At 40.3% G+C, this 22,641-nt stretch overlaps 2 protein-coding genes across 11 annotated transcripts in view; one reads left to right on the top strand and one right to left on the bottom strand.

The window, feature by feature from the left end:
• Positions 1–22,045, top strand: part of EIF5B (eukaryotic translation initiation factor 5B) — a 69,614-nt gene extending 47,569 nt beyond the window's left edge. For both annotated transcript variants that reach the window (XM_047781449.1, XM_047781448.1), the window contains exons 11-24: positions 310–417; positions 590–700; positions 3,829–3,896; positions 4,467–4,608; positions 11,844–11,975; positions 12,395–12,577; positions 12,683–12,844; positions 14,257–14,388; positions 15,432–15,563; positions 15,670–15,746; positions 15,863–16,027; positions 17,332–17,470; positions 19,595–19,756; positions 20,611–22,045. In XM_047781449.1, coding sequence (XP_047637405.1) covers positions 310–417; positions 590–700; positions 3,829–3,896; positions 4,467–4,608; positions 11,844–11,975; positions 12,395–12,577; positions 12,683–12,844; positions 14,257–14,388; positions 15,432–15,563; positions 15,670–15,746; positions 15,863–16,027; positions 17,332–17,470; positions 19,595–19,756; positions 20,611–20,718 — 1,821 coding nt within the window. In that variant the 3' untranslated portion in view covers positions 20,719–22,045. The remainder of the gene's footprint in view (positions 1–309; positions 418–589; positions 701–3,828; positions 3,897–4,466; positions 4,609–11,843; positions 11,976–12,394; positions 12,578–12,682; positions 12,845–14,256; positions 14,389–15,431; positions 15,564–15,669; positions 15,747–15,862; positions 16,028–17,331; positions 17,471–19,594; positions 19,757–20,610) is intronic.
• A 150-nt stretch (positions 22,046–22,195) lies between these two features.
• Positions 22,196–22,641, bottom strand: part of REV1 (REV1 DNA directed polymerase) — an 85,282-nt gene continuing 84,836 nt past the window's right edge. For all 9 annotated transcript variants that reach the window (XM_047781444.1, XM_047781439.1, XM_047781438.1 and 6 more), the window contains one exon: positions 22,196–22,608. In XM_047781444.1, the coding sequence (XP_047637400.1) occupies positions 22,497–22,608 (112 nt within the window). In that variant the 3' untranslated portion in view covers positions 22,196–22,496. The remainder of the gene's footprint in view (positions 22,609–22,641) is intronic.

Raw genomic sequence — 22,641 nt, 5'->3', positions numbered from 1 at the left:
CAAAAAGATAATTCCTTTTCTCTTCTTTATATTCCACTAAAATTAGCCATATCAAAGTATACAGAAAGTTTGAGCCCACATTTTACACTGTTCTTATTCCTAATCAGTGCTGCCATGAAATCTGTTCTTTGGACAAGATATCTCCTTGTCCAAAGGTTATAAAGTTCACACTATAAAATGCAATTTCATGTAGTTAAATCAGCATACAACTAGAATGCAGATTGTGGCATTCTCTTGCAAAATAATTTAAAGGAAAATGATAGTGTTTGAAATAATATTTAACTTTGTGTTTTTTCTTTTCATTCCTAGAAACGACGACTTGAACATAGTAAAAATGTAAATACAGAAAAGCTAAGAGCTCCTGTTATTTGTGTACTTGGTCATGTGGACACAGGGAAGACAAAAATTCTAGATAAAGTAAGAAAATGTTGTATGCATTGATATATAACTTTTTATATATGGTTATGAATGGTTCCCTAAAGCTAATAGAAACACATAAGGAGTTCTGTTTGCAATAATTTGTTTTCTTACTATGTTTGCTTCTTTTTGCATTTTGAAATTCAAATCTGAATCTGCTATCTTATCCCAGCTCCGTCACACACACGTACAAGATGGTGAAGCAGGTGGTATCACGCAGCAGATTGGTGCCACCAATGTTCCTCTTGAAGCTATTAATGAACAAACTAAGATGATTAAAAATGTAAGTATACTTTATTTCATGTGTTTTAATTTATGACAGAAATTAAGATACAAATTTAAACATAGAAAAAAAGATAGTACAGCAGACTCATTTGCTCATCATTCATTATTAACAGGTGCCATTTTGCCCTGTTGTTCTTCAGTCTCTTTTTTAAAGTCATAAAACTAACTATTGTAGGAGTCCTCCCATTCCATTTTCTTCCCTTTTACTCCAGAAGGCAGTCGCTGTTCTGAAGCGGTGCTGTTTCCCGCTGTATTTTAACACATTTACTGTAGATCTCCCTGCTCACAAATTCTATTTCCTCCTCCACTCTTTTCCTGCTGTCACATTGTTTATATTTTCTTTATCTCCATTTCTCTACTTTGGACATACTCAGTTTATTTATGCAAAATATAACACAATAAAGTACCCTAAGATTAATGTAAAACTTAGTTTGATGCATACATTTGTGTCACCTACATAAGGAAATAAACCTTGCTAGTTTTCTCAGAAGCCCTTTCTGTCAAAAACCCTCTTCTTCCACCCAGGAGTGACTTTTGAAGTAACCTCTACCGTTTCATGTGTTTAGGGGTTGCAAATGCTGATATTCCAGTCCCATCACCTGATTACCTCTAGAGTTCTAAGGTGCTCTTTGGTCATTGAGTGATGAGGTGTGGAGGAGGAAAGACAGGATCAGGCTCCTTTATCTTTTACTGACCAGCTTTAAATAAAGGCAAAGGAGTGATGGGTTTGGTTTGGTTTGTATTATTATAAACTCATGGATCTCAACGTGTTTACTGTATTTTAATCCATTTCAGTTGTTACCGTGTTGAGATAGTTCTGTCTGCCTGGTGATTGGCTCCTGAGTATTTTTGATAACAATTCTAGTAGTCGTACTCATCTTTGGTTGAAGTCATGCTGTCTGGTGTAATGCACAGCATGTATTATTATGTGCTTTATAGTATTTTATTCTTTATTTAGTCTTAGTTCTATATATAGAAAGGGCCTTTCTCTCCAGTTTTTGTTTTGTTTGTTCAAAATTGTTTTATGAAGCTTGTTTGCTGGTAAATTCCTAAAGAAGGAGTAAATAAGAGTGATATTCCTTTAGTTTTTTGAATATTGAAGACTTACTTTGTGTCCTTCATCCTGGAAAGTCAGTTGGCTAAGTATGAAGTCCTTGGTTCACATTTTCCTTGGTTAATTACCTTGACTGTTATGCCAGTTTCTTCTACCATAAAGCTTTAGCTTTCAAGTTTGATTACAAGCTGGGTTTCATTCTCTTTATAAGTCATGTGGTCTTTTTGCAACTTGGTGATTATTCTGGGTCAACATTCCAGTTATGTGGTGTTCCGTTTCAGTATGTAGTTTAAAATCTTTTTTTTTTTTTTGTCTTTTTGCTATTTCTTTGGGTTGCTCCTGTGGCATATGGAGGTTCCCAGGCTAGGGGTCTAATCGGAGCTGTAGCCACCGGCCTACACCAGAGCCACAGCAACGCGGGATCCGAGCTGCATCTGCAATCTACACCACAGCTCACGGCAACGCCGGATCCTTAACCCACTGAGCAAGGGCAGGGACTGAACCTGCAACCTCATGGTTCCTAGTCGGATTTGTTAACCACTGCGCCACGATGGGAACTCCTGTAGTTTAAAATCTTTAGATGGTTTTCTTGAATTATAGTTTTCTAAATTTGTTATTTATTTATTTATTTTTCTTGCCCTGTTGTTGGCACTGGCTTTGGCCAGATATGTTGGCCCCTCTGGATGGCACTGACTTAGGCTTGCATTCCTTTTTCTCCCCTTTCCTTTTCTTTTTGGTTACATGTACGGCTTGCAGAAGTTCTCAGGCTAGAGATTGAACCCACACCACAGCAGTGACAATGCTGGATCCTTAACCTGCTGTGCTATCAGGGAACTCCTCTAATTTAGATTTTATTTAGTTTTTGTTGTTTCGATCTAGTATTTCTCTGAGTTAGTCACTAGCAATTTTATAATAGCTTATTCTCCCACTTGCTAGGACTTGAAATCTGATGTTATTTTAGAACATAGTTAAAAAGCATGATTTTTATTAGGCATATATTAAGGTTCTCAGGATAACCTTTGTATGACAGGTGTAATTATATTGTGATATCATTTATACTCCAGTGAAGTGAAAATAATAATAAGTGAATTTTGATTTGGGACCACCAGAAGACACATTTGAAATGTTTTGCATTTGAATCATTTTGAGCTAGATCAACTAGATAAGATTTTGGGAAGTTATTTAGATGAGCAAAATAAAAGTTTTTTTGTGTGTGGTAGATTTGTTGATTGGCACTGCTCTTCAGGTTAAAAGAGAATGTCCATATCTGGCCTCTTGTAATGTTTCCATTCATTTGTGTACCTTTGTCCAGAAAATCAAGGGTTTATGATATTATTTGACTAAACAGGATATGAACTTCTTTAATATTTTAAGTCAACATGGTAAATTTTCTTTAAAACATACTTGGGCATATTTTCTAGAGTTAGAATTGTGTTAAATTTCTAAATACTGAGAACCTTTTGTGTGTCAGCTTTTTGTAGTCACTCTCAGATGAGTACTCTGGCATTTGTCACATACTAATAACCTGTTTAAATGTAGACTACATGGAAGAGTTCCCGTTGTGGCGCAGCAGAAATGAATCTGACTAGTATCCATGAGGATGCAGGTTCGATCCCTGGCTTGGCTCCGTGGGTTGAGGATCTGGCATTACCATAAGCTGTGGTGTAGGTTGCAGAGGTGGCTTGGATCCTGCGTTGCTGTGGCTGCAGTGTAGGCTGGCAGCTGCAGCTCCGATTTGACCCCCAGCTTGGGAACCTCTATATGCTGCAAGTGCGGCTCTAAAAAGCAAAAAAGAGAGAGAGAGAGAGAGAGAGAGAGACTACATTGAAGTTATATGACTAACAAGGGAGATGTTTTCTCATTTCACTTTTTTTTTTGACAAAAATCGTGATACTAGTGAAAATATTAACTTGTGCTTTGCTGATCAACTCACTGACTATTTTAAAACGGTTCATTTGGAAAAGAAAGTGATCATATTTTGAAGATTTAACAGCAGAATAATTGTTTTGTGAAGAAGCTGTCATTGTTTCGGCTTTGTTAATAAGCTCTCCATGTTTCCCCATCTTTTCTAGTTTGATAGGGAGAATGTACGGATTCCAGGAATGCTGATTATTGACACTCCTGGGCATGAGTCTTTCAGGTAAGAGCGATTTGCATCTTTTGTCATCAAGCAGACTGCTTGAAACCATTGAGTCTAAAGTTTCAATGAATGAGGAGTTCTAAGTAGTCACTAATTTTGGGTACTCTTTTGAGATCTGTGGTACCTGTAATTCCCAGCCCTCATCCATGCCTCACTGGTTTAGTAGCAGTTTATTTGGATACTTGTTTTTTATAGAGAAGTCTTTTCCACCTTGAAAGAGCAAATCCTGATACATACCTGGTCTGTCTCCTATGACACTCATTACAGGTGGAATTTTATCCTGTTGTTTCTTGGCCATGTCCCTTAGTGCAAAAATCTTGGTTAGTAAAATTAATTGGCAGAAATAATGGGGTAACTTCTGGAACTAAGTCATTCCAACTGATGTCAGTTCACTGTCAGATAAGCATTTGGCAAGTTAAGGGTTAATGGCACTTGACTTTAACACACGTACTTCATTTCATTCTTTTCGTATAGCTTTCACAAAGGAATTAAATTTTTTAGTTTCTTTAAGTAAAAGCATTAATTTCAAGATTTCTGTTTCTGTGCATCTTTTTCCCTCTTTTCCAACAGTAATCTGAGAAACAGAGGAAGCTCTCTTTGTGATATTGCCATTTTGGTTGTTGATATTATGCATGGTTTGGAACCCCAGACAATTGAATCTATCAACCTTTTGAAATCTAAAAAATGTCCCTTCATTGTTGCACTCAACAAGGTAAGTTCTCCTTCTGAAAAATTAAATTGTGAAAACATGCTGTTTAAATTTTCTGTGGTTAAGAAAGGTTGATAGCTGTAGCCCTGATTCAACCCCCTAGCTTGCGGGGGGTCGGGGGGGGGGGGACCTTCCATATGCTGTGGGTGCAGCCCTAAAAAGACCCCCCCAAAAAAGTAAGAAGAAAAGAAAGGAAAATGTACTCATGGTAAGTGTCCAGTTCAGTATATGTTGACAAATAAATATGCACTATAGCCACTGTCATTCAGAATACAGACTTATCTCCATAGTCCCGGAATGGTCCCTATGTTCTTTTAGAGTCAGCATGCCCCTTCTGGCAACTCCAAACACCAGCCTTCTTTCTACCACTGTAGACTAGTCTTGCCTATTTTATAATTTCATATTAATGGAATTATACAGTTTGAGACCTTTTGAGTGAGGCATTTTTTTACTGCTCATGTTATTATACATTTATCCATTTTGTTGCATAGATCATAGGTTGTTCTTTAGTAATATTTCATTATCTAGATAATACCACATTTCATTCATCTACCTGATGAAGGCTTTTGGATTGACGGCAGTTTTAGGTTTTAATCAAGCAGCTATGAACATTGCTACAGAAGCCTGTGTAGACGTTTGTCTTCTTTACCTTTAGAAGTATTTATGAATAGAATTGCTGGGTTTCAGCTTCATGAGAAAATTGACACATTTTCCCAAAAGAGATTATGTTTTTTAACCAGCACTTTGTGAGAGTTGCAATTTCTGCTCATTTTTGAAAACACTTAACCCTACCTGAAGCCGTTCTAGTAAGTGTGTAGTGCCAAATTACACTGGTTTAATTTGAATTTCCATGATGATTAATGGCATCAAACATCTTTTCATGTACTTAATTTGCTGTCTCTCTCTGTGAAATATCTATTCAAAATCCTTTGCTCATTTTTTATTAGATTGTTAGTTGCCTTACTGAGTTTTAAGAGTTCTTTGTATGTTGTTGATAGAAGTACTTTGTCATTTTTGTATGTTGCAGATAGATGCTTGTAATCAGGGACTTAGTTTTTCATTTTCTTAATTATGTATATTGAAGAGGAGAAACTTCTAATTTTGGTGAAATTGACTTAGAATGTTTTTACACTTTGTTGCCTGTGTTCTATATAAGTAATCTTTTCCTACAAGTTTATGAAAAATTTCTCCACTCTAGCTATCACTATAGATATGGTGTTTTTAAGATACTTTTGTGCATGGTGTAAGGTAGAGTCAAGGTTCACTTTTGCCCAAAATAAATATGCATTTCAAAACCCTGTATGAAAAGATCCCCCCCCCCCCCCGTTTTTTTTTTTTTTTTCAAATGGCCACACCCGCAGCATATGGAAGTTCCCAGGGCCAGGGACTGAATTCAATCCACGGTTGAGACCTGTGCTGCAGCTGCTGCAAACCTCAGATCCTTTAACCCACTGTGTTGGGCCCGGGAGCGAACTGCGCCTCCATAGCAACCTCAGCTGCTGCAGTTGGATTCTTAACCCACTTGCCACAGGAGGAACTCTCAGTTGATTTTTACATATTGACTTTTTTTTTAATAATTTTTATTTTTTTCCATTATAGCTCATTTACAGTGTTCTGTCAGTTTTCTACTATATAGCAAGGTGACCCAGTCACACATACATATATACATTCTTTTTTCTCACATTATCTTCCATCATGCTCCATCATAAGTGACTAGATAGAGTTCCCAGTGCTAGACAGTAGGACATACTGACTTTTTGTCTTGTGGCCTGGTTAAATTCAATGATTAGGCCCAGTTTTCTTCCCCATCTTAGGGAGAAAAGTTCTCTTTCACTGTAAAGTATGATGTCAATTGTGGGGGTTTTTGTAAATATACTTTATTAAATTGAGAAAGTTCTCATCTATTCCTAGGTTGCTTAGATTTGTGTTTGTTTTGTTTTAAGTCTTGAATGACTATTGATTTTTGTCAAATACTCATCCCACAACAAGGTGAATTACTGTTGATGTTTCAGGGATGGGGCTTTATTCACTTTTTTTTTTTTTTTGTCTTTGGTGTTGTTGTTGTTGTTGCTATTTCTTGGGCCACTCCCGCGGCATATGGAGGTTCCCAGGCTAGGGGTCGAATCAGAGCTGCAGCCACCGGCCTACACCAGAACCACAGCAACGCGGGATCCGAGCCGCGTCTGCAACCTACACCACAGCTCACGGCAACGCCAGATCGTTAACCCACTGAGCAAGGGCAGGGACCGAACCCTCAACCTCATGGTTCCTAGTCGGATTCGTTAACCACTGCGCCATGACGGGAACTCCATATTCACTTTTTACTATGATTATTACTTCATTGCATTTAAAGAGCTCACTTTGAACAAAAATGGATGGGAAAGTACAGAGCTTTCCTATACACCTCTGTCTTCAACTCTGTGCAGCCCCACCCCAAATTATCAACATCCTCCACTAAAGAAGTACATTTGTTACAGTCGATGAACCTCCATTGATACATCATTATTCCCCAAAGTTCATAGTTTACATTAGGGTTCACTGTTGACGTTGTTGTTGTATACTCTGTGGGTCTGGACCAATATACAGTAACATGTAAAGAGCATGAAAAAGAGTATATGACTTCAGTTTTTTGTGTGGACATAAGTTTTCAACTCCTGGGTAAATGACAAGGAGCATGCTGGCTGGGCCATACGGTAAGAATGTTTAGTTTTGTAAGAAACTGCCAAAGTGTTGTCCCATGTTGTATTTCCACCAGCATTAGAAGAGAGTTCCTGTTGCTCCATATCCTCACCAGCATTTGGTATTTTAAGTGTTTTTGATTTTGGTCATTCTAATAGGTGTGTAGTGGTATCTTGTTTTATTCACATTTCCCTGGTGACATAAGAAGTGGAACATCTTTTCATGTACTTATTTGCCATCTGTCTTACCTTTTTTGGTGAGGTATTCGTTAAGCATTTTTAGCCCATTTTATTTTATTTTATTTTTGTCTTTTTGCCTTTTCTTGAGCCACTCCCACGGCATATGGAGGTTCCCAGGCTAGGGGTCCAATCAGAGCTGTAGCCACCGGCCTACGCCAGAGCCACAGCAACACGGGATCCAAGCCGCCTCTGCAACCTACACCACAGCTCACGGCAACGCCGGATCGTTAACCCACTGAGTAAGGCCAGGGACTGAACCCACAACCTCATGGTTCCTAGTCAGATTCATTAACCGCTGAGCCACAATGGGAAGAACTCTTTAGCCCATTTTAAAATTGGATTCTTTGTTTACTTTTAAGAGTTCTTTGTCTATTTTAGATACCATTCCTTTATCAATCAGATGTGTTTTTTACAAATATTTTCTCCCATTTTATGCCTTATGATCTCACTCTCGAGTCATGCTCTTTCACAGAGCAAAATTTTTAAATTTTTGATTAAGTTCAGCTTATTAATTCTCTGAGATCATGCCTTTGGTATTGTATCTACCTGTTACCATAGCCACAGTCATCTGGCTTTCCTCCTGTTATCTTCTAGGAGATTTAGAGTTATGGTATTTTACATTTAGGTGATCCATTCTGTTAATTTTTTTGAAGGGTGTCAGGTCCAGTAGTTCTAGCACAATTTGTTCTCTACTATTGATTTTTTAATTGTTAAAGCAACCTTGCATTATTGGAATAAACTCTACTTGGTCATGATATAGTTTTCCTATATTGCTGGGTTTCATTTGCTAATTTTTTTGGAAGAGGTTTTTTTATTGAAGTATATGCTTGATTTATAATGTGTTTAAGTATATTCTTGATTTATAATGTGTTAATTTCTGCTGTACAGTTATATACACTCTTTTTAATATATAATGAACATAGGGGTAACATGTATCTTTTCAAATTATGGTTTTATCTGGATATATGCCCAGGAGTGAGGTTGCTGGATCATAACTCTATCCTTAGTTTTCTGAGGGTGTCTCCATACTGTTTTCCATAGTGGTTGTACCAACTTATATTCCCACCAACAGTGTAGGAGGGTTCCCTTTTTTCCGCATCCTCTCTAGCGTTTGTTATCTGTAGACTTTTTAAGGATGGCCATTCTGACCAGTGTGAAGTAGTACCTCATTGTAGTTTTGATTTGCATTTCTCTAATAATTAGTGATGTTGAACATTTCTTCCTGTGCCTATTGGCCATTTGTATTTCTTCTTTGGAGAAATGACTGGGTCTTTTGCCCATTTTTTTGATTGGGTTGTTTGTTTTTTTGTTGTTGAGTTGTATGAGCTGTTTGTATATTTTGGAAATTAAGCTCTTGTCAGTCACATCATTTGCAAATATTTTCTTCCATTCTTTAGGTTGTCACTTTGTTTTGTTTATAGTTTCCTTTGCTGTGCACAACTTCTAAGTTTGATTAGGTCCCATTTGTTTATTTTTGCTTTTGTTTCCATTGCCTGGGGAGACTGACCTAATAAAACATTTGTACACTTTATGTCAGAATGTTTTGTGTATGATCTTTTCTGGGAGTTTTATGGTGTTTTGTCTTCAGTCTTTAAGCCATTTTGAGTTTATTTTTGTGCATGGTGTAAGGGCGTGTTCTAACTTCACTGATTTGCATGCAGCTGTCCAGCTTTCCCAGCACCACTTGCTAAAGAGACTGTTGTATATTCTTGCCTCCTTTGTCAAAGATTACTTGACCTATAGGTGTATGGGTTTATTTCTGGGCTCTCTTTTCTGTGCCATTGTTCCACATGTCTGTTTTTGTGCCAGTACCACACTGTTTCAAATACTGTAACTTTATAGTATTGTCTGCCTCCTGCTTTGTTCTTTTCCATGAGGATGGCTTTGGCAATTTTGGGTCTGTTATGGTTCCATGTAAATGTTAGGGCTGTTCTAGTTTTGTGAAAAATGTCATGGAGTAATTTGACAGGGATCACATTAAAGCTGTAGATTGTTTGGTTAGTATGGCCATTTTTAACAGTATTCTGGAAGAGATTTTTTAAAAATTTGACTGAGGTATGTTTGATTTACAGTGTTGTATGGAAGAAATTAATACAGCAAAATGATTCAGTTATACATTCTTTTCCATTATGGTTTATCACAGGATATTGAATATCATTTCCTGTGATAAATAATACGACCTTGTTTTGGGGAAGGTTTTTGTGTCCGTATTTGTGATTATTGGTATGTAGGTTCTTTTTTTTTTTTTTAATAATATCCTTTGTCTGGCTTTGATACCAGAAGTAGTGGCTTTTTCATAAGATGTGTTAAGTATTTCCTCTTCTATTTTCTGAAAGCGTTTGTGTAGAATTAGTGCTTCTTCTTTAAGTGGCAGGTTTCAGTAGTAAAGTCACATCAGCATGGAATTTCTTTTCTTTTTTTTTCTTTTTTTTCTTTTTTTTTGCCTTTTCTAGGGCTGCTCCCGTGGCATATGGAGGTTCCAGGCTAGGGGTCGAATTGGAGCTGTAGCCGCGCATCTGAGCCGCCTCTGCAACGTACACCACAGTTCACTGCAACGCCGGATCCTTAACCCACTGAGAGAGGCCAGGGATTGAACCCGCAACCTCATGGTTCCTAGTTGGATTCATTAACCACTGCACCATGACGGGAACTCCAGCATGGAATTTCTTAAATTTAGGTTATTTGGGTTTTTTACTTTTCTTTTGTCAGTTTAGAAATTTATGTCTTTAAAAACCAGCTTTTGGTTTTATTGATATTCTCCAATATTTTATTGACTGGAGGTTTAATTTTATCATTTCTATTTATATTTATTTTCATTTGTTCTTTTTCCCATTTCATTAAATGGAAGCTTAGATCATTGATTTCTCATAATTTTTTCCTTTTCAATATAAGCATTGAAATGTATGTTTAGCACTGTTAAAAGCACTGCTTAGATGTATTGAGTTTTTTTTTTTTTATCATTTAGGTCAGAATAGTTTCTGAATTTTTTATGTGATAGAGGTAAAAAAAAAAAAAAGATCTAAAAAATTTTCTTTCCTTCATCACTTTCTGGCTTTTAGCTCTAGTCATTCATTGTTCCCTGGTATGTAATGTGAGGGGTTTTTCATTGCTTTCAAGACTTTTCTCGGAGTTTTGTCAGATTATATAAGAGTTTTCTCTGTGTTTATCCTGCTTGAGTTTGATTTTCTTAGAAAGCTCTTGGTCATTATATGTGCAGATGTTTTTCTGCCCTGTTTTCTTACCCTATAAAGTGTTTGATAAAATTCTAGGACTTTTCTAGAACTCGAGTTACTTCTGTTAATATTGTCCTATAGTGGCAGAAGTGTTTTCTTTCCTCCATTCTTTTTTCTGTATATGTTCAGTTGTGGTTTTTATTTGCTTTGTCTTCAAGGTCACCAATCGTCAGCAGTATGCTAATTTGCTTCACCTCATGGAGTGATTTTTTTTCATTTTAGATCATATATATATATTTAGCTTTACAAGTTATGTTTTTTCCTTTAAAGTCATTGAATATATTTATAGTAACTATTTTAAGGCCACAGTATATGTATTATATCATTGTCATTTCTGGGTCTGTTTCTACTTAGTGATTTTTTTCTCTTTACTTAAAGCATTCAGATTGGTCTGCTTTATATTATCACCCTTGACTGAGCAGATTATGAGTTTTGGTTTGAACAGATTATGTGCTTTTTGTTTGTTTTGTTATTATATATATTTTTTTCCTTTTTAAAAGGCTTATTGAAGTATAGTTGACTTACAGTGTTGTGATAATCTCTGTAATTGTCTTCTCTATACCCATTTATCACTCTTTTGAAAAGTTAGGGAAAATAGATTATTTGATTAAACAGATTAAACCCTAATTTGAGCAATACAACAATTAACATGGGCTGTTATTCTCTTAGGAAATAATTTTTAATTTTCTATTTCATATGTAATTTTCCCAGTGATAGGACTTGGCTGTAATTAATCCTTTTTCCTGTCTTTTTTAACAAAATGATTTTGGAATTCCAGTGTATGTTGATATTCTTAGGGTAATTCTAGGCTGTCATCTTTTGCGAGAAATAACAGCCTCTCATGAACTGGTTGGAGGCTGGTGGGCAGTGTGGTACTTCAGCAGTTTCTACTTAAGTGTATGTGTGATTAGCAGACTCTAAGAGGCTTTTGGTACAATGAAATAGCCAAGTAATATTCTGGATATATGGAATATATATATATCTGGAGTTTTCTGGACTTTGCTGGAGCTATTTCATGAACCTTAATTAAATTCCTGAGTGTTGCTAATGCTTTTGAGATTTTTCTTATGAAAAAAAAATTTTCCAGATTGATAGGTTGTATGATTGGAAAAAGAGCCCCGATACTGATGTGGCTGTTACTTTAAAGAAGCAGAAAAAGAATACAAAAGACGAATTTGAGGAGAGAGCAAAGGCTATTATTGTGGAATTTGCACAGCAGGTAAGAAAGCTTTCCCTTCTTTACGAAGAGACTAGATCATAGGATATTTTTTTCCTCTTTTTATATTGTCTTTATAATTAAGTCAGTAGTTTCATTAATACTGGTTCTATTCCTCTATTAGTAGCATCTTTATTCTTTTCCACTTCTCCCTTTTCCTGTATAAATCGGAAAGCTGATATTTGAGAGACCTCTCTTTGCAGCCTGAATGTTTAAATTTTAAAAACCAAGTTGACCTCAAAAGAAACTGTTTTTCTGTAATAAAGTTGATGTCCCCAGGTTATATACATGATCTGGTGTTTTTGAGGAATTTTCAGAATGAAGAGCCATTGTTCGTCTGGCTTCTAGTCAGTCACTCATATTTTGGTTACCTCCTTCCACAGCTTGGTCTTTTGGGATGACTTTGCTTTTTCTGTCTCTAGGGGTTGAATGCAGCTCTGTTTTATGAGAATAAGGATCCCCGCACTTTTGTGTCCTTGGTACCTACCTCTGCGCATACTGGCGATGGCATGGGAAGTCTGATTTACCTTCTCGTCGAGCTGACTCAGACCATGTTGAGCAAGAGACTTGCTCACTGTGAAGAGCTGAGAGCACAGGTCATGGAGGTAATGGCCAGCTTTTAAAATAGGGTTCTTGGGTGGAGATATTCACTTCAGCTTCAGCCTGCACTGTAGCCTATATTTCACTCCCTTTGCAATGATGTCTCCTAGGTTAAGGCTCTCCCAGGAATGGGCACCACTATAGATGTCATATTGATCAATGGACGTTTGAAGGAAGGAGATACAATTATTGTTCCTGGAGTAGAAGGGCCCATTGTCACTCAGATCCGAGGCCTCCTTTTACCTCCTCCTATGAAGGAGTTAAGGGTGAAGGTAAGTCAGAGTGGTCAGCCTTGGCACGAGGGGACCTGTATGGTGTTTCAGAGTTCTGCTACGGTTGCGTCCTCCCTTTGAGAGCCCCCTGGCTTAATACACAGCACGCAGCCTTCAGTCCTAGTTTTGTTTTGCGTGTCTTCATCCTGTGAGGACCATCTGTCAGAGTAGGATGTGGGAGAGTTTGTATTTACCAACTAAGTTTCTCATAAAAGTCAAAACTGCATTGTTTTGGTTGTATACTGCTAACTAGTTTTTCAGTAACATTTTTTGTTTTGAAATAAAATATCCAGAAACATACAGAGAATATGGAAGGAAAGTTTATCAGATTTTTAGGAAGTATGCAAGAATCAGCATTGCAGGCACCGTAGAAGCCTTTTTTGTGCCTCTTGCAAATCTTTGCTCCTTCCCTCCCTAAAAGTTTAGTATGTTCCCATTTTTAGGACAGTCTCTTAGGGTTTTTTGTTTTTTAAATAGTTTTAATACCTGAGAGTACACTTCTAAAAAATATGTATGGGCTTTATATAAATGGAATCATTTTCAGTGTGTTCCTTTGTATCTGGCTTCTTTCAGTTAAAAAATAATTTTGAGATTTACCCATGTTGCGTTTAGCTCTAAGTGGTTCTTTTTTGTTGTTGTGTAATTTTCCACTGCATGACTGTCTCAAGCTTTATTTATTTGTGTTCCTGTTGATGGAGAAGTGTGGGCCTTCTCCAGGTTTTAAGTTTTTGTCACTGGCAGTGTGGCGGCCCTGAGCAGGCTGGTGTCTCTCCTACTGTAGCCATGCCAGTTTCTCCAGGGCACGTACCTAGAGTGAACTGCTATGTCAGCACTGAGGCTTCGCGCCACTTCTGCTGGATGGTGCCATGCGATCATCCCTAGGGAGTGTCGCGCATCATGCTTCCAACTGCAGTATCTTAGAGTTGGTATTGTTTCACATCTTCAACAGCTCTGATACTGTCCGTTTTTAAAACTGCCCATTCTGGTGGGTGTGTAGCTCATTGCTGTTTCAGCTGGCACTTATCTAATTGAAATATGGTTGCAAAACATTTTTTATATGTTTAGTTGGTCATTATTTATGTTTAAATTTTCTGCTTTGTGAAATGCCCATTTGTCCCAGGCATCATTTCTCTTGATTACAGATTGGCAGGTGTTGCTCATGCAGTCAGGAAACTCGTCTGTTTCTGGATTGGATGTATTGTAGCATCTTCTGTTCTGTGACTTGTCTTTTTACTATTCTATGGTATCTCGAGAAAACAGAATTACTTAATGTTAATGTTGAATTTATCAGTCTGTCAAGTTGTGTTTGTTGCTTTTCGTGTCTAGTCCAAGAAGGCTTTCCCACTCCTAAGGTTGTGACAGTTGAACTGCTTTTCAGATAAACGTGGTGACAGGTGTTTTCATCTCTGTAGAACCAGTATGAAAAGCATAAGGAAGTGGAAGCAGCTCAGGGGGTGAAGATTCTTGGGAAGGACCTGGAGAAAACACTGGCTGGTTTGCCCCTCCTTGTGGCTTATAAAGAAGATGAAATCCCAGTTCTCAAAGTAAGTTACTTTAATTTCTGTTTTCCTACAAAGCCGTTTTGAGTTGTACCTTGTGTCGGTTGGGCACATGCTAGAAATGATGGATGAAACAGGAATCTTGTCTTTGTGAAGACTTACCTGGTGGTCTCTTAATAAACAGCTGATGTTTTTACATTACTTTATATAATCATGAATGGACATACATGATCATAGATACATAAAACTTTTAAAATAGCATTTTATTTAGATAAAAGATGAATTGGAAGCTAGAAGTTGTTCACTCGTTTTTTTTAGATATTCAGATAAGTAGACGGAACTAAGCAAATATCTTACTAGGTTTTAGGAGTGATTTTAAAGTCTGTCTACCTGTTTTTAGAAACAGATGGCACAGGTGAGCCCAGCGGAGTTTCGCAAAAGCAAGCATTTGAGATGCAGTTAATTTATTCTCTTGCCAGTGTGAAAATACTATTGTGCCAGCACACAGCTCGTCCCATGAGCTGGACCATTGTTCTTTAAGCAGTACTCTGACACTGTTGTCAGGGAATCAGCCAACTTAGGGACAGTGAGAGCAGGGCTGGCATCCCTCTGCCAGTTTCAAGTATGGTGTGGACTTGGGTCTTTAATGGCATCCATTTGGCTGTTTTACCTATTTCTGGTCAATATTGCTCCACCTTCAAAGGAGCAATGACGGAGAAAAGGACTGCTGAGATTAGGGTATTTCTTCCTTAAGTGGCTTTGGGCCACTGTAGCACATTTTGTTCATTTAGCAGGTTCTCATGCCGTATGTGGCTCTGTTCACCCATCTGTTCTGTTTGCCAGGTTGTGCAGAGTGAAGACTAGTTCATCAGGAGCAAAGCTAACAGAGGTGGAGTGGGATGCACCCAGCTCAGCCCTGGCCCCCGAATCTCTTCTGTTCCTGCACAGGCTCTGCTCTACTGTGGCCTTCCTAAGCCATGGGTTCATGTTTTCGGATGGGCACTTAATCAAGAAGAGAATCATAGTTTAATTCTAGGCTGCTGAGATAGAATGGGTGTATAACCTCGTCAAATGTCATTTCTTTTCAGGATGAACTGATCCATGAGTTAAAGCAGACACTTAACGCTATCAAATTAGAAGAGAAAGGAGTGTATGTGCAGGCATCCACGCTGGGGTCGTTGGAAGCTCTCCTTGAATTTCTGAAAACATCAGAAGTGCCCGTAAGTGACGGTACCAGCTCTGCAGGAGTCTGTGGTGGGCGTGGTTTGTGGTGCTGTTCCTGGTACCTGCCACAGGCAGTTAAACTAGGAACCTCCCTTTTTGCAGTATGCAGGAATTAACATTGGCCCAGTCCATAAAAAGGATGTTATGAAGGCTTCCGTGATGTTGGAACATGACCCTCAGTGAGTAATTTCTCTTCTGCCGTGAAGGCTTTCCTGTTGCCTTCCGGCTTCAGTAGAGCGGTTAAGACATGGTCTGCGTTTCATTCAGTGATCTTTGATGTGTTGTCACCTTTCAGGTATGCAGTAATTTTGGCCTTTGATGTGAGAATTGAACGGGATGCACAAGAAATGGCTGATAGTTTAGGAGTTAGAATTTTTAGTGCAGAAATTATTTATCATTTATTTGATGCCTTTACGAAATACAGACAAGACTACAAGAAACAGAAACAAGAAGAATTTAAGTAAGTTGGTGCTCTTTTCTACTTTAGGTCTTTGGTAATAAAGTTGATTTTTTTGGGGATTACCAAGTACCAGACAGGTGTATGGACAGTAGATGTGTGGCACCTGCCCCTCTCCCAGAGGCTGTGTCCCAGGAGCTCTGTTGTAAACCACAGTCTGCCCGCCCACGACATCCCAGCAGCGTGTCATCAGTCCTCTGTGTAGCATCTCTGTTTATTTTTCATTTTCAGTTCAGCACGCCTGGGTTCCATTGATGGGGTGTTGCTCCATTTGGGGCTTGGTCTTGCTGGGGTTCCTTTTCTGAGGTTGAAGTAACAAAATTCAAGGGTGGAGAATTAGAAAGTGAAGTGGGGCGAGATGTTGTGTGGGGGAAATGTCATTCCTCCAGCAAACCTCGCAGAGTGCCCAGTGGAGGTGGCACTGCTGCAGTTGCTAGGGGGTCAGCGTGACCAGGATCAGGACTTTGGGGAGCTCAGGGGAAAGACAAGCCAAGAACACAGGAGGTTGGGATAACTACTGGAAAGCAAACTAAAGCAGGAAAGGGTCTTGAGGAGGAGAGCTGTGTTTAATAGTGGGTTTTGGGGTGGGGGGGCAGCCCACCTGAGAAGGATGAAGTGTCCAGGAGGAGGGACCTTGCTGGAAGGCTTGGGCTCCAGGGGTGGAGGCAGCCATGGTGTCCCCGGTGTTGGGGGAAGAGGGCGATGGGGGAGGGTCGGGGAGGACCCTTGTCATGCGGGACCCCGTCAGCCACCGGCAGGGAATTGGTGCACCAGGCTCCCGTGGTCCAGGCAGGACAAGATGGAGGCTCAGAGCAGAGTGACCATAGGGAGGGACAGCTGATGGCTCAGTCTGACATGCATTGTAGAGCAGAACGCTCCCTTTAGATCACGAAACCTGAAGGGAAAGATGTGAATTGGATTAAGACTGCTAGAAACCGTTAAAGCATTCTGAACATCTGCTTGATAAATGGAGAAGGTGGGCTTTTGGATCAGCCGATTTGGGGACCTGGTAGAGAAAAGGAGGGGGTATGGTGTAAAGACTGTGTGGTCCCCAGGGTAGACCTCCCATGAGCCCTGGGACCCAGCTGGAAGCAGGTTCTGCTGAGGCTCCTGAGCTCCACCCTCGGGCAGGGTCAGGCTTGGGCCTGGGCAGAGTGCTCCTGTGACTGGGGTGGGGGCGGCTGGCTGCGTCCTTCCTGCTGCTCTCCTCTCAGGGAGGAGCCTCATAGTCACCTGTGTGTGTTTTTTCCTGTTTCTAAGTGATTTGGGAAGCTTAAAAATCCTTGGATTGTCTTTTTTCCTTTTAGGCATATAGCAGTGTTTCCCTGCAAGATTAAAATCCTTCCTCAGTTTATCTTTAATTCTCGAGATCCGATAGTGATGGGTGTGACCGTGGAAGCCGGTCAGGTGAAACAGGGGACACCTATGTGCGTCCCTAGCAAAAACGTAAGTTCTGTGGCTGTACTTTTAAAACGTGTGTCATCTTGGTAGTTCCCCCTGTGGGACAGTGGGTGAGAATCCCACTGCATTGGTTCAGGTTGCTCTGGAGGTGAGGGTTCAATCCCTGCTAGTGCAGTGGGTTAAAGGATCCAGTGTTGCAGCAGCTGTGGTGTTGGTCTCAGCTGCAGCTCAGATTCAGTCCCTGGCCTGAGAACTTCCATATGCTATAGGTGTGGCCATTTAAAAAAAAAACTTGTCATCTCTTAAAGCAGTTCTGGGAGACCAAGTTCAGTGACAAAATATAAGTCCCACAGAGCTTGTCCCCTCCTGTCATTCACACCTCAGTGTCCTGGTCCTTACTCAGTGTTGATTCCTAACACCTGATATCAATGCTTCAGGTCATGAAAGCTACAAAGCATTTTGAGTTATTACTCTTTGTAGAAAATCTTTGCTGTTTTGAGTCTTTCTAGGAGCATATTTGGAGAATAACGAGCACTCTGTCCTTTCCTCTAGATTAACATTGTGACTAATAAAAATTAACCTTAATTTAATAAAATCCTATAATTCACATGTCACCAGTTGTCCCCAAAATGTCTTTAATAATGTCATTTGCTGACCTGGGTCAGGCTTTCTTCAAGGATCATCGCATTTGGTTATTGCATGTGTCTCCATCCAAACAGTCCATCCTCCTTTATGAAGGGGAATCCAGACCAGTATTTTGCGAATTATTTCTCACCTTGGATTTGTCTGCTTTTTGGGACTACGTGCGGGTTAAAATGATGGGGAGGGATACAGCACATAGGTGATCTTTGTGCCTCTGCATCATCATACGGGTTGTCACCATGCTGACTTTGATCACTGGGGCAGGTGCAGTGGGCTCGGCATCCCCATAAGACAGAGCTTCCTCCCGGAATCCCCTGTGGACGCTGGGACCCCCTGTGAGCATCCCATAGCGTTCATAACCACTGGCAGTCCTCGCCTTAGTCAGTTATCACATGAATGGTTGTGCTGTGATTCCTCCTTCCTACCCAGTCAAGAACCTCATTCCCCAGCCTTTTTTCATTTTTAAAGTAAAATTTGGTATTATCTGTTAGCAATATCTTCAATACCCAAATTATTCAGTGTTCAACAGGTCATGGGAGCCCATTCAAGCTGACGTATGTCCTTGCCTATTGGACTTGGAGACCTTTATTGCGTTCTGGTGCATCAAGGTGCTCCAGGCTTATCTAGTACTTTCCTTGCTCCAGACCTGGTTCCTTGAGTGGCAAAGGGCACTTGAAGTCATCCGAGTGCTGTGACTTACTGCTTCTCGAGCATGCAATGGACGAAGCTGTGACATTTATTGGCAGTAATTCTCACCTACGTGGTTTTGGCCAAACCAGAGTCCCTGTTTTCACTCTTTACAAGAAAGGCAGCAGGGTGGTAATTTGTTTCCCCCCAGGCTATAACTAACCAGGCTGCTCAGAGTGCCCAGGTCAGAATGATACTCAGTGTGTGCTGCCTGCCCTCATCTTTCCCTGCTTCTCACTTCAGCCTCATGTTCCCCATTCGTTGCTCCAAGCTCCTGATTGGAAACTTTTTTTTCTTGGTCTTTCTAGGCATATGGAGGTTCCCCAGGCTAGGGGTCGAATCGGAGCTGCAGCTGCTGGCCTATGCCACAGCCACAGCAGTGCGGGATCCAAGCTGCATCTGGGACCTACACCACAGCTCATGGCAATGCTGGATCCTTAACTCACTGAGCGAGGCCAGGGACCGAACCTGCATTCTCATGGATACTAGTCAGATTCATTTCTGCTGAGCCACAACAGAAACTCCTCTGATTGGAAACTCTTGTGCCTGCGGTTCCCTCTCCCTAAGGCAGTTGTCTTGTGGGAAGGTAGTGCAGAGATGGGGAACACAGCGGATAGCATGCTTTCCACATTTCAAAGCATGTGTGTGGTTGCCTTCTGTCTTTGCAGCCACCCTGTGAAGGCAGAGGCTGTGGCGGCGCCATGCTGAGCCAGAGAGGGTCACCGGGCCTGGGCTTTCCAGCTGCCTCATTTGCTCAGTTTGTATTGCAGCTGTCCAGTTAGAGTGCCTGTGACCAGCACAGTTCCTCTGCTGACACTCTAGTTCTTTCTTTCTTTACAGTTTGTTGACATTGGAATAGTAACGAGTATTGAAGTAAACCATAAACAAGTGGACGTTGCAAAAAAAGGACAGGAAGTCTGCGTCAAGATAGAACCTATCCCTGGCGAGTCTCCCAAAATGTATGGGAGACATTTTGAAGCTACAGATATTCTCGTCAGTAAGGCAAGTATCTCACTCAGCTGGAGTGCCCCCCCCCCCTTCATCTCTCCAGGGCTGCACTGCATATGGAGGTTCCCAGGCTAGGGGTTGAATCAGAGCTGCAGCCCCCAGCCTACACCACAGCTACAGCAACGAGAGATCTGAGCTGAGTCTGCAACCTATACCACAGCTCACCGCAAGGCCAGATCCTTAACCCACTGAGCGAGGCCGGGGTTAGAACCCGCATCCTGGTGGGTACTAGTCAGGTTCATTACCTGCCGGGCCACAAAAGGAGCTCCACAGGGAACAGTCAGCTTTTCTGGTTGACCTTTTCTCAGTAGCTAAGGGCTTAAGTTCAGGATCTGAGGGACCAGATTCTTTTTATTTTGTTGACGTATATTTGATTTACAACGTGGTATTAACTTGCACCATACTCTAGAGTGACTCAGTTAAATGTATGCATGTATACGTGTGTACACACACACAGACGCATTTTATATATCGTTTCCCCTTATGGTTTGTCACAGGATATTGAATATTGTTCCCTGTGCTGGACAGTAGGACCCTGCTGTCTGTCCGTTCTGAGTGTAGTCGTTTGCCTCTGCCAGCCCCAAGTTCCCAGCCCATCTCTCCCACCCCGGATGTTCCAGAAGGGCCTTGACTGGTTGAGGGCAGTACATCCTCAGGGAGCCCGCCAGGACTCCAGGCCGGCAGACTGGTGCTGGGATTCTGGCCCCCCCAGGGCAGGCAGGCTCTGCCTTTGTCAGTTCCGTCTAAGCGTTCTTTGTAAGGAGCAGCATCTGGTGACAGACTCTGGGGCCATGTGCTCATGTGTCTGTTACATTGTTTTGTTCACTGTTTGTGCCTTGGGCTTGCAGATCAGCCGGCAGTCGATTGATGCCCTCAAAGACTGGTTCAGAGACGAAATGCAGAAGAGTGACTGGCAGCTTATTGTGGAGCTGAAGAAAGTATTTGAAATCATCTAATTTTTCCACATGGAGTAGATGCAATATTACGTTGTAATATCACCAAGAAAAACAAGACAAAAACGGAGTGGACCTATCTGAAAACTGATGAACTGAAGTATAGAAGGAAAAAAATAGGTGTATAAAATGTTTTCCATGAGAAACCAAGACCCTTACACTGGTTTGACAGTGGTCGATACATGTCCCCACAGTTCCAACGTGCCTGTTCACTTGCCCAGCGCCTTCCCAACCCTTCTCTACTGGCTGCTGTTTTAAAGTTTGCCCTTACCCAAATCTGGATTTTTATTACAGATCTAAAGCTCTTTCAATTTTATACTGATTAAATCAGTACTGCAGTATTTGATTAACCAAGCTTCTTCAGATTTTGTGATTCTTGGGACTTTTTGATGTAAGAAATACTTCTTTATTTATGCATCTCCTTCCCACAGTGATTTTTCCCCAGCGTTCTTCTGCCATATGCCCTTAGAAATTTTTAAAAATAGAAGAAAATTAGGCGTTCTGCTACATCTTTACCTGCTTAGTGTGAAGCCATGGTGTAAAGCATAGCTGGCTGCTATCTACTGCTTGTGTAGTCACGAGAGTCCAGTGTAATCAGCGCAGTTCTGAACTCCAATAAAGAAACCAGACATTGACCTGCGGGCTCTGCCAGGCTCTCCAGTGGGCCTCCACCCCCGTACAGCTCGTTCTTTCAAGGAAAAGAACTATTTTATTAACGGTAGGAGTTTTTATATATCAATCTTGGTCTATTTTGTCCTAGAAAACTCTATCATGCATACATTTTCTGACGAGACAATCAATAGGTACTGATTAACTGTTTGGACTTAGTATTTCTTTCCAAGTTGTTACAGAGACAGCATAATGGTTTCTTCGTATTAATAATCTGAATATAGTTAGTTTTTTATGGTTTTCCTGAAGAATGTGGGAAGTGGGTCCCTGATGTAAGAAATCTGTCAGCCTGAGATGAATTCTTCTGGCAGACCCCTAACACCTGACTACCTATTTATAGCACAGTGTTGAATGAAAGTCAATGTGGGGTGTTGGAAGAAAATGTTCCCAAGTATTCACTGGCATAGAATTACAAACTCTATTTTTAAAGTGTTATGGCATAACCTATAGCATAGGAAAATACTTTTATATACATTTGAAAATCTGTACCATTCATTATTATTGAAGTTTCTCAAGGGCCAGTAGAGGCAAACACAAAAACCTCTAAACCATCTGGGGGACATAATTTTCCCAGGAAAAATTTAACCTTCAATTGTATGTGTGTTCTCATTCAAAATATGTAAATTTCTCCACTTGGAAGAAGTAAAGAAGATTTTCTTAACATGGTCCTGTGTTCATGCTTGGGGTCCAGAATGGCCAGATTGCTTGGAACAAGCAGAGTCCCTCTCTGGGACTTGCAGGAATTTCAGAGCTTGGCATGGAGCCCATAGTTGAGGATTTGCTTCCTCAAGGACTCACAAAAAGGAGCCTGTACAAAATATACATACAGTTCTTTATTAAACAACTGTAAACACTTCACTGTAAAAATCCATAAAACTTTATAAACAAACATTTTGCAAATAGAATCTATACTACAGTAAAAGAATTAACACAGTTATTTACATGCAATACTGACAAATTTGGCACTTATTGAAAAGAAATGTACAAAAACACCTGGCTTAAAAAGAAATTTCAAATTAGAAAACTCAGAGCATTACTATCATGCACTTTGCAAATACCTCACAAGCACTTATGGCACAGCTAGCAGAGAGCACCAGGCTCCCTGGTGATATTTATGTAACTTTTAATGTGCTTCCGTAAGTTTGTTGTAAAACCACCTGAACATTGTCAAGAATAAAGTCAAATGCCATATTCCAAACTGATTCCACCGACTGCTGCATCAACCTGGAGGTGGGGAAAGAAGAAAGATCAGGAACG

This window comes from Phacochoerus africanus, chromosome 5 (assembly GCF_016906955.1).
Source record: "Phacochoerus africanus isolate WHEZ1 chromosome 5, ROS_Pafr_v1, whole genome shotgun sequence".
Classification (NCBI taxonomy): Eukaryota; Metazoa; Chordata; class Mammalia; order Artiodactyla; family Suidae; genus Phacochoerus; species Phacochoerus africanus.
The sequence above is the reverse complement of the archived record's forward strand: the minus strand, read 5'-3'. Positions and strand labels throughout refer to the sequence as shown.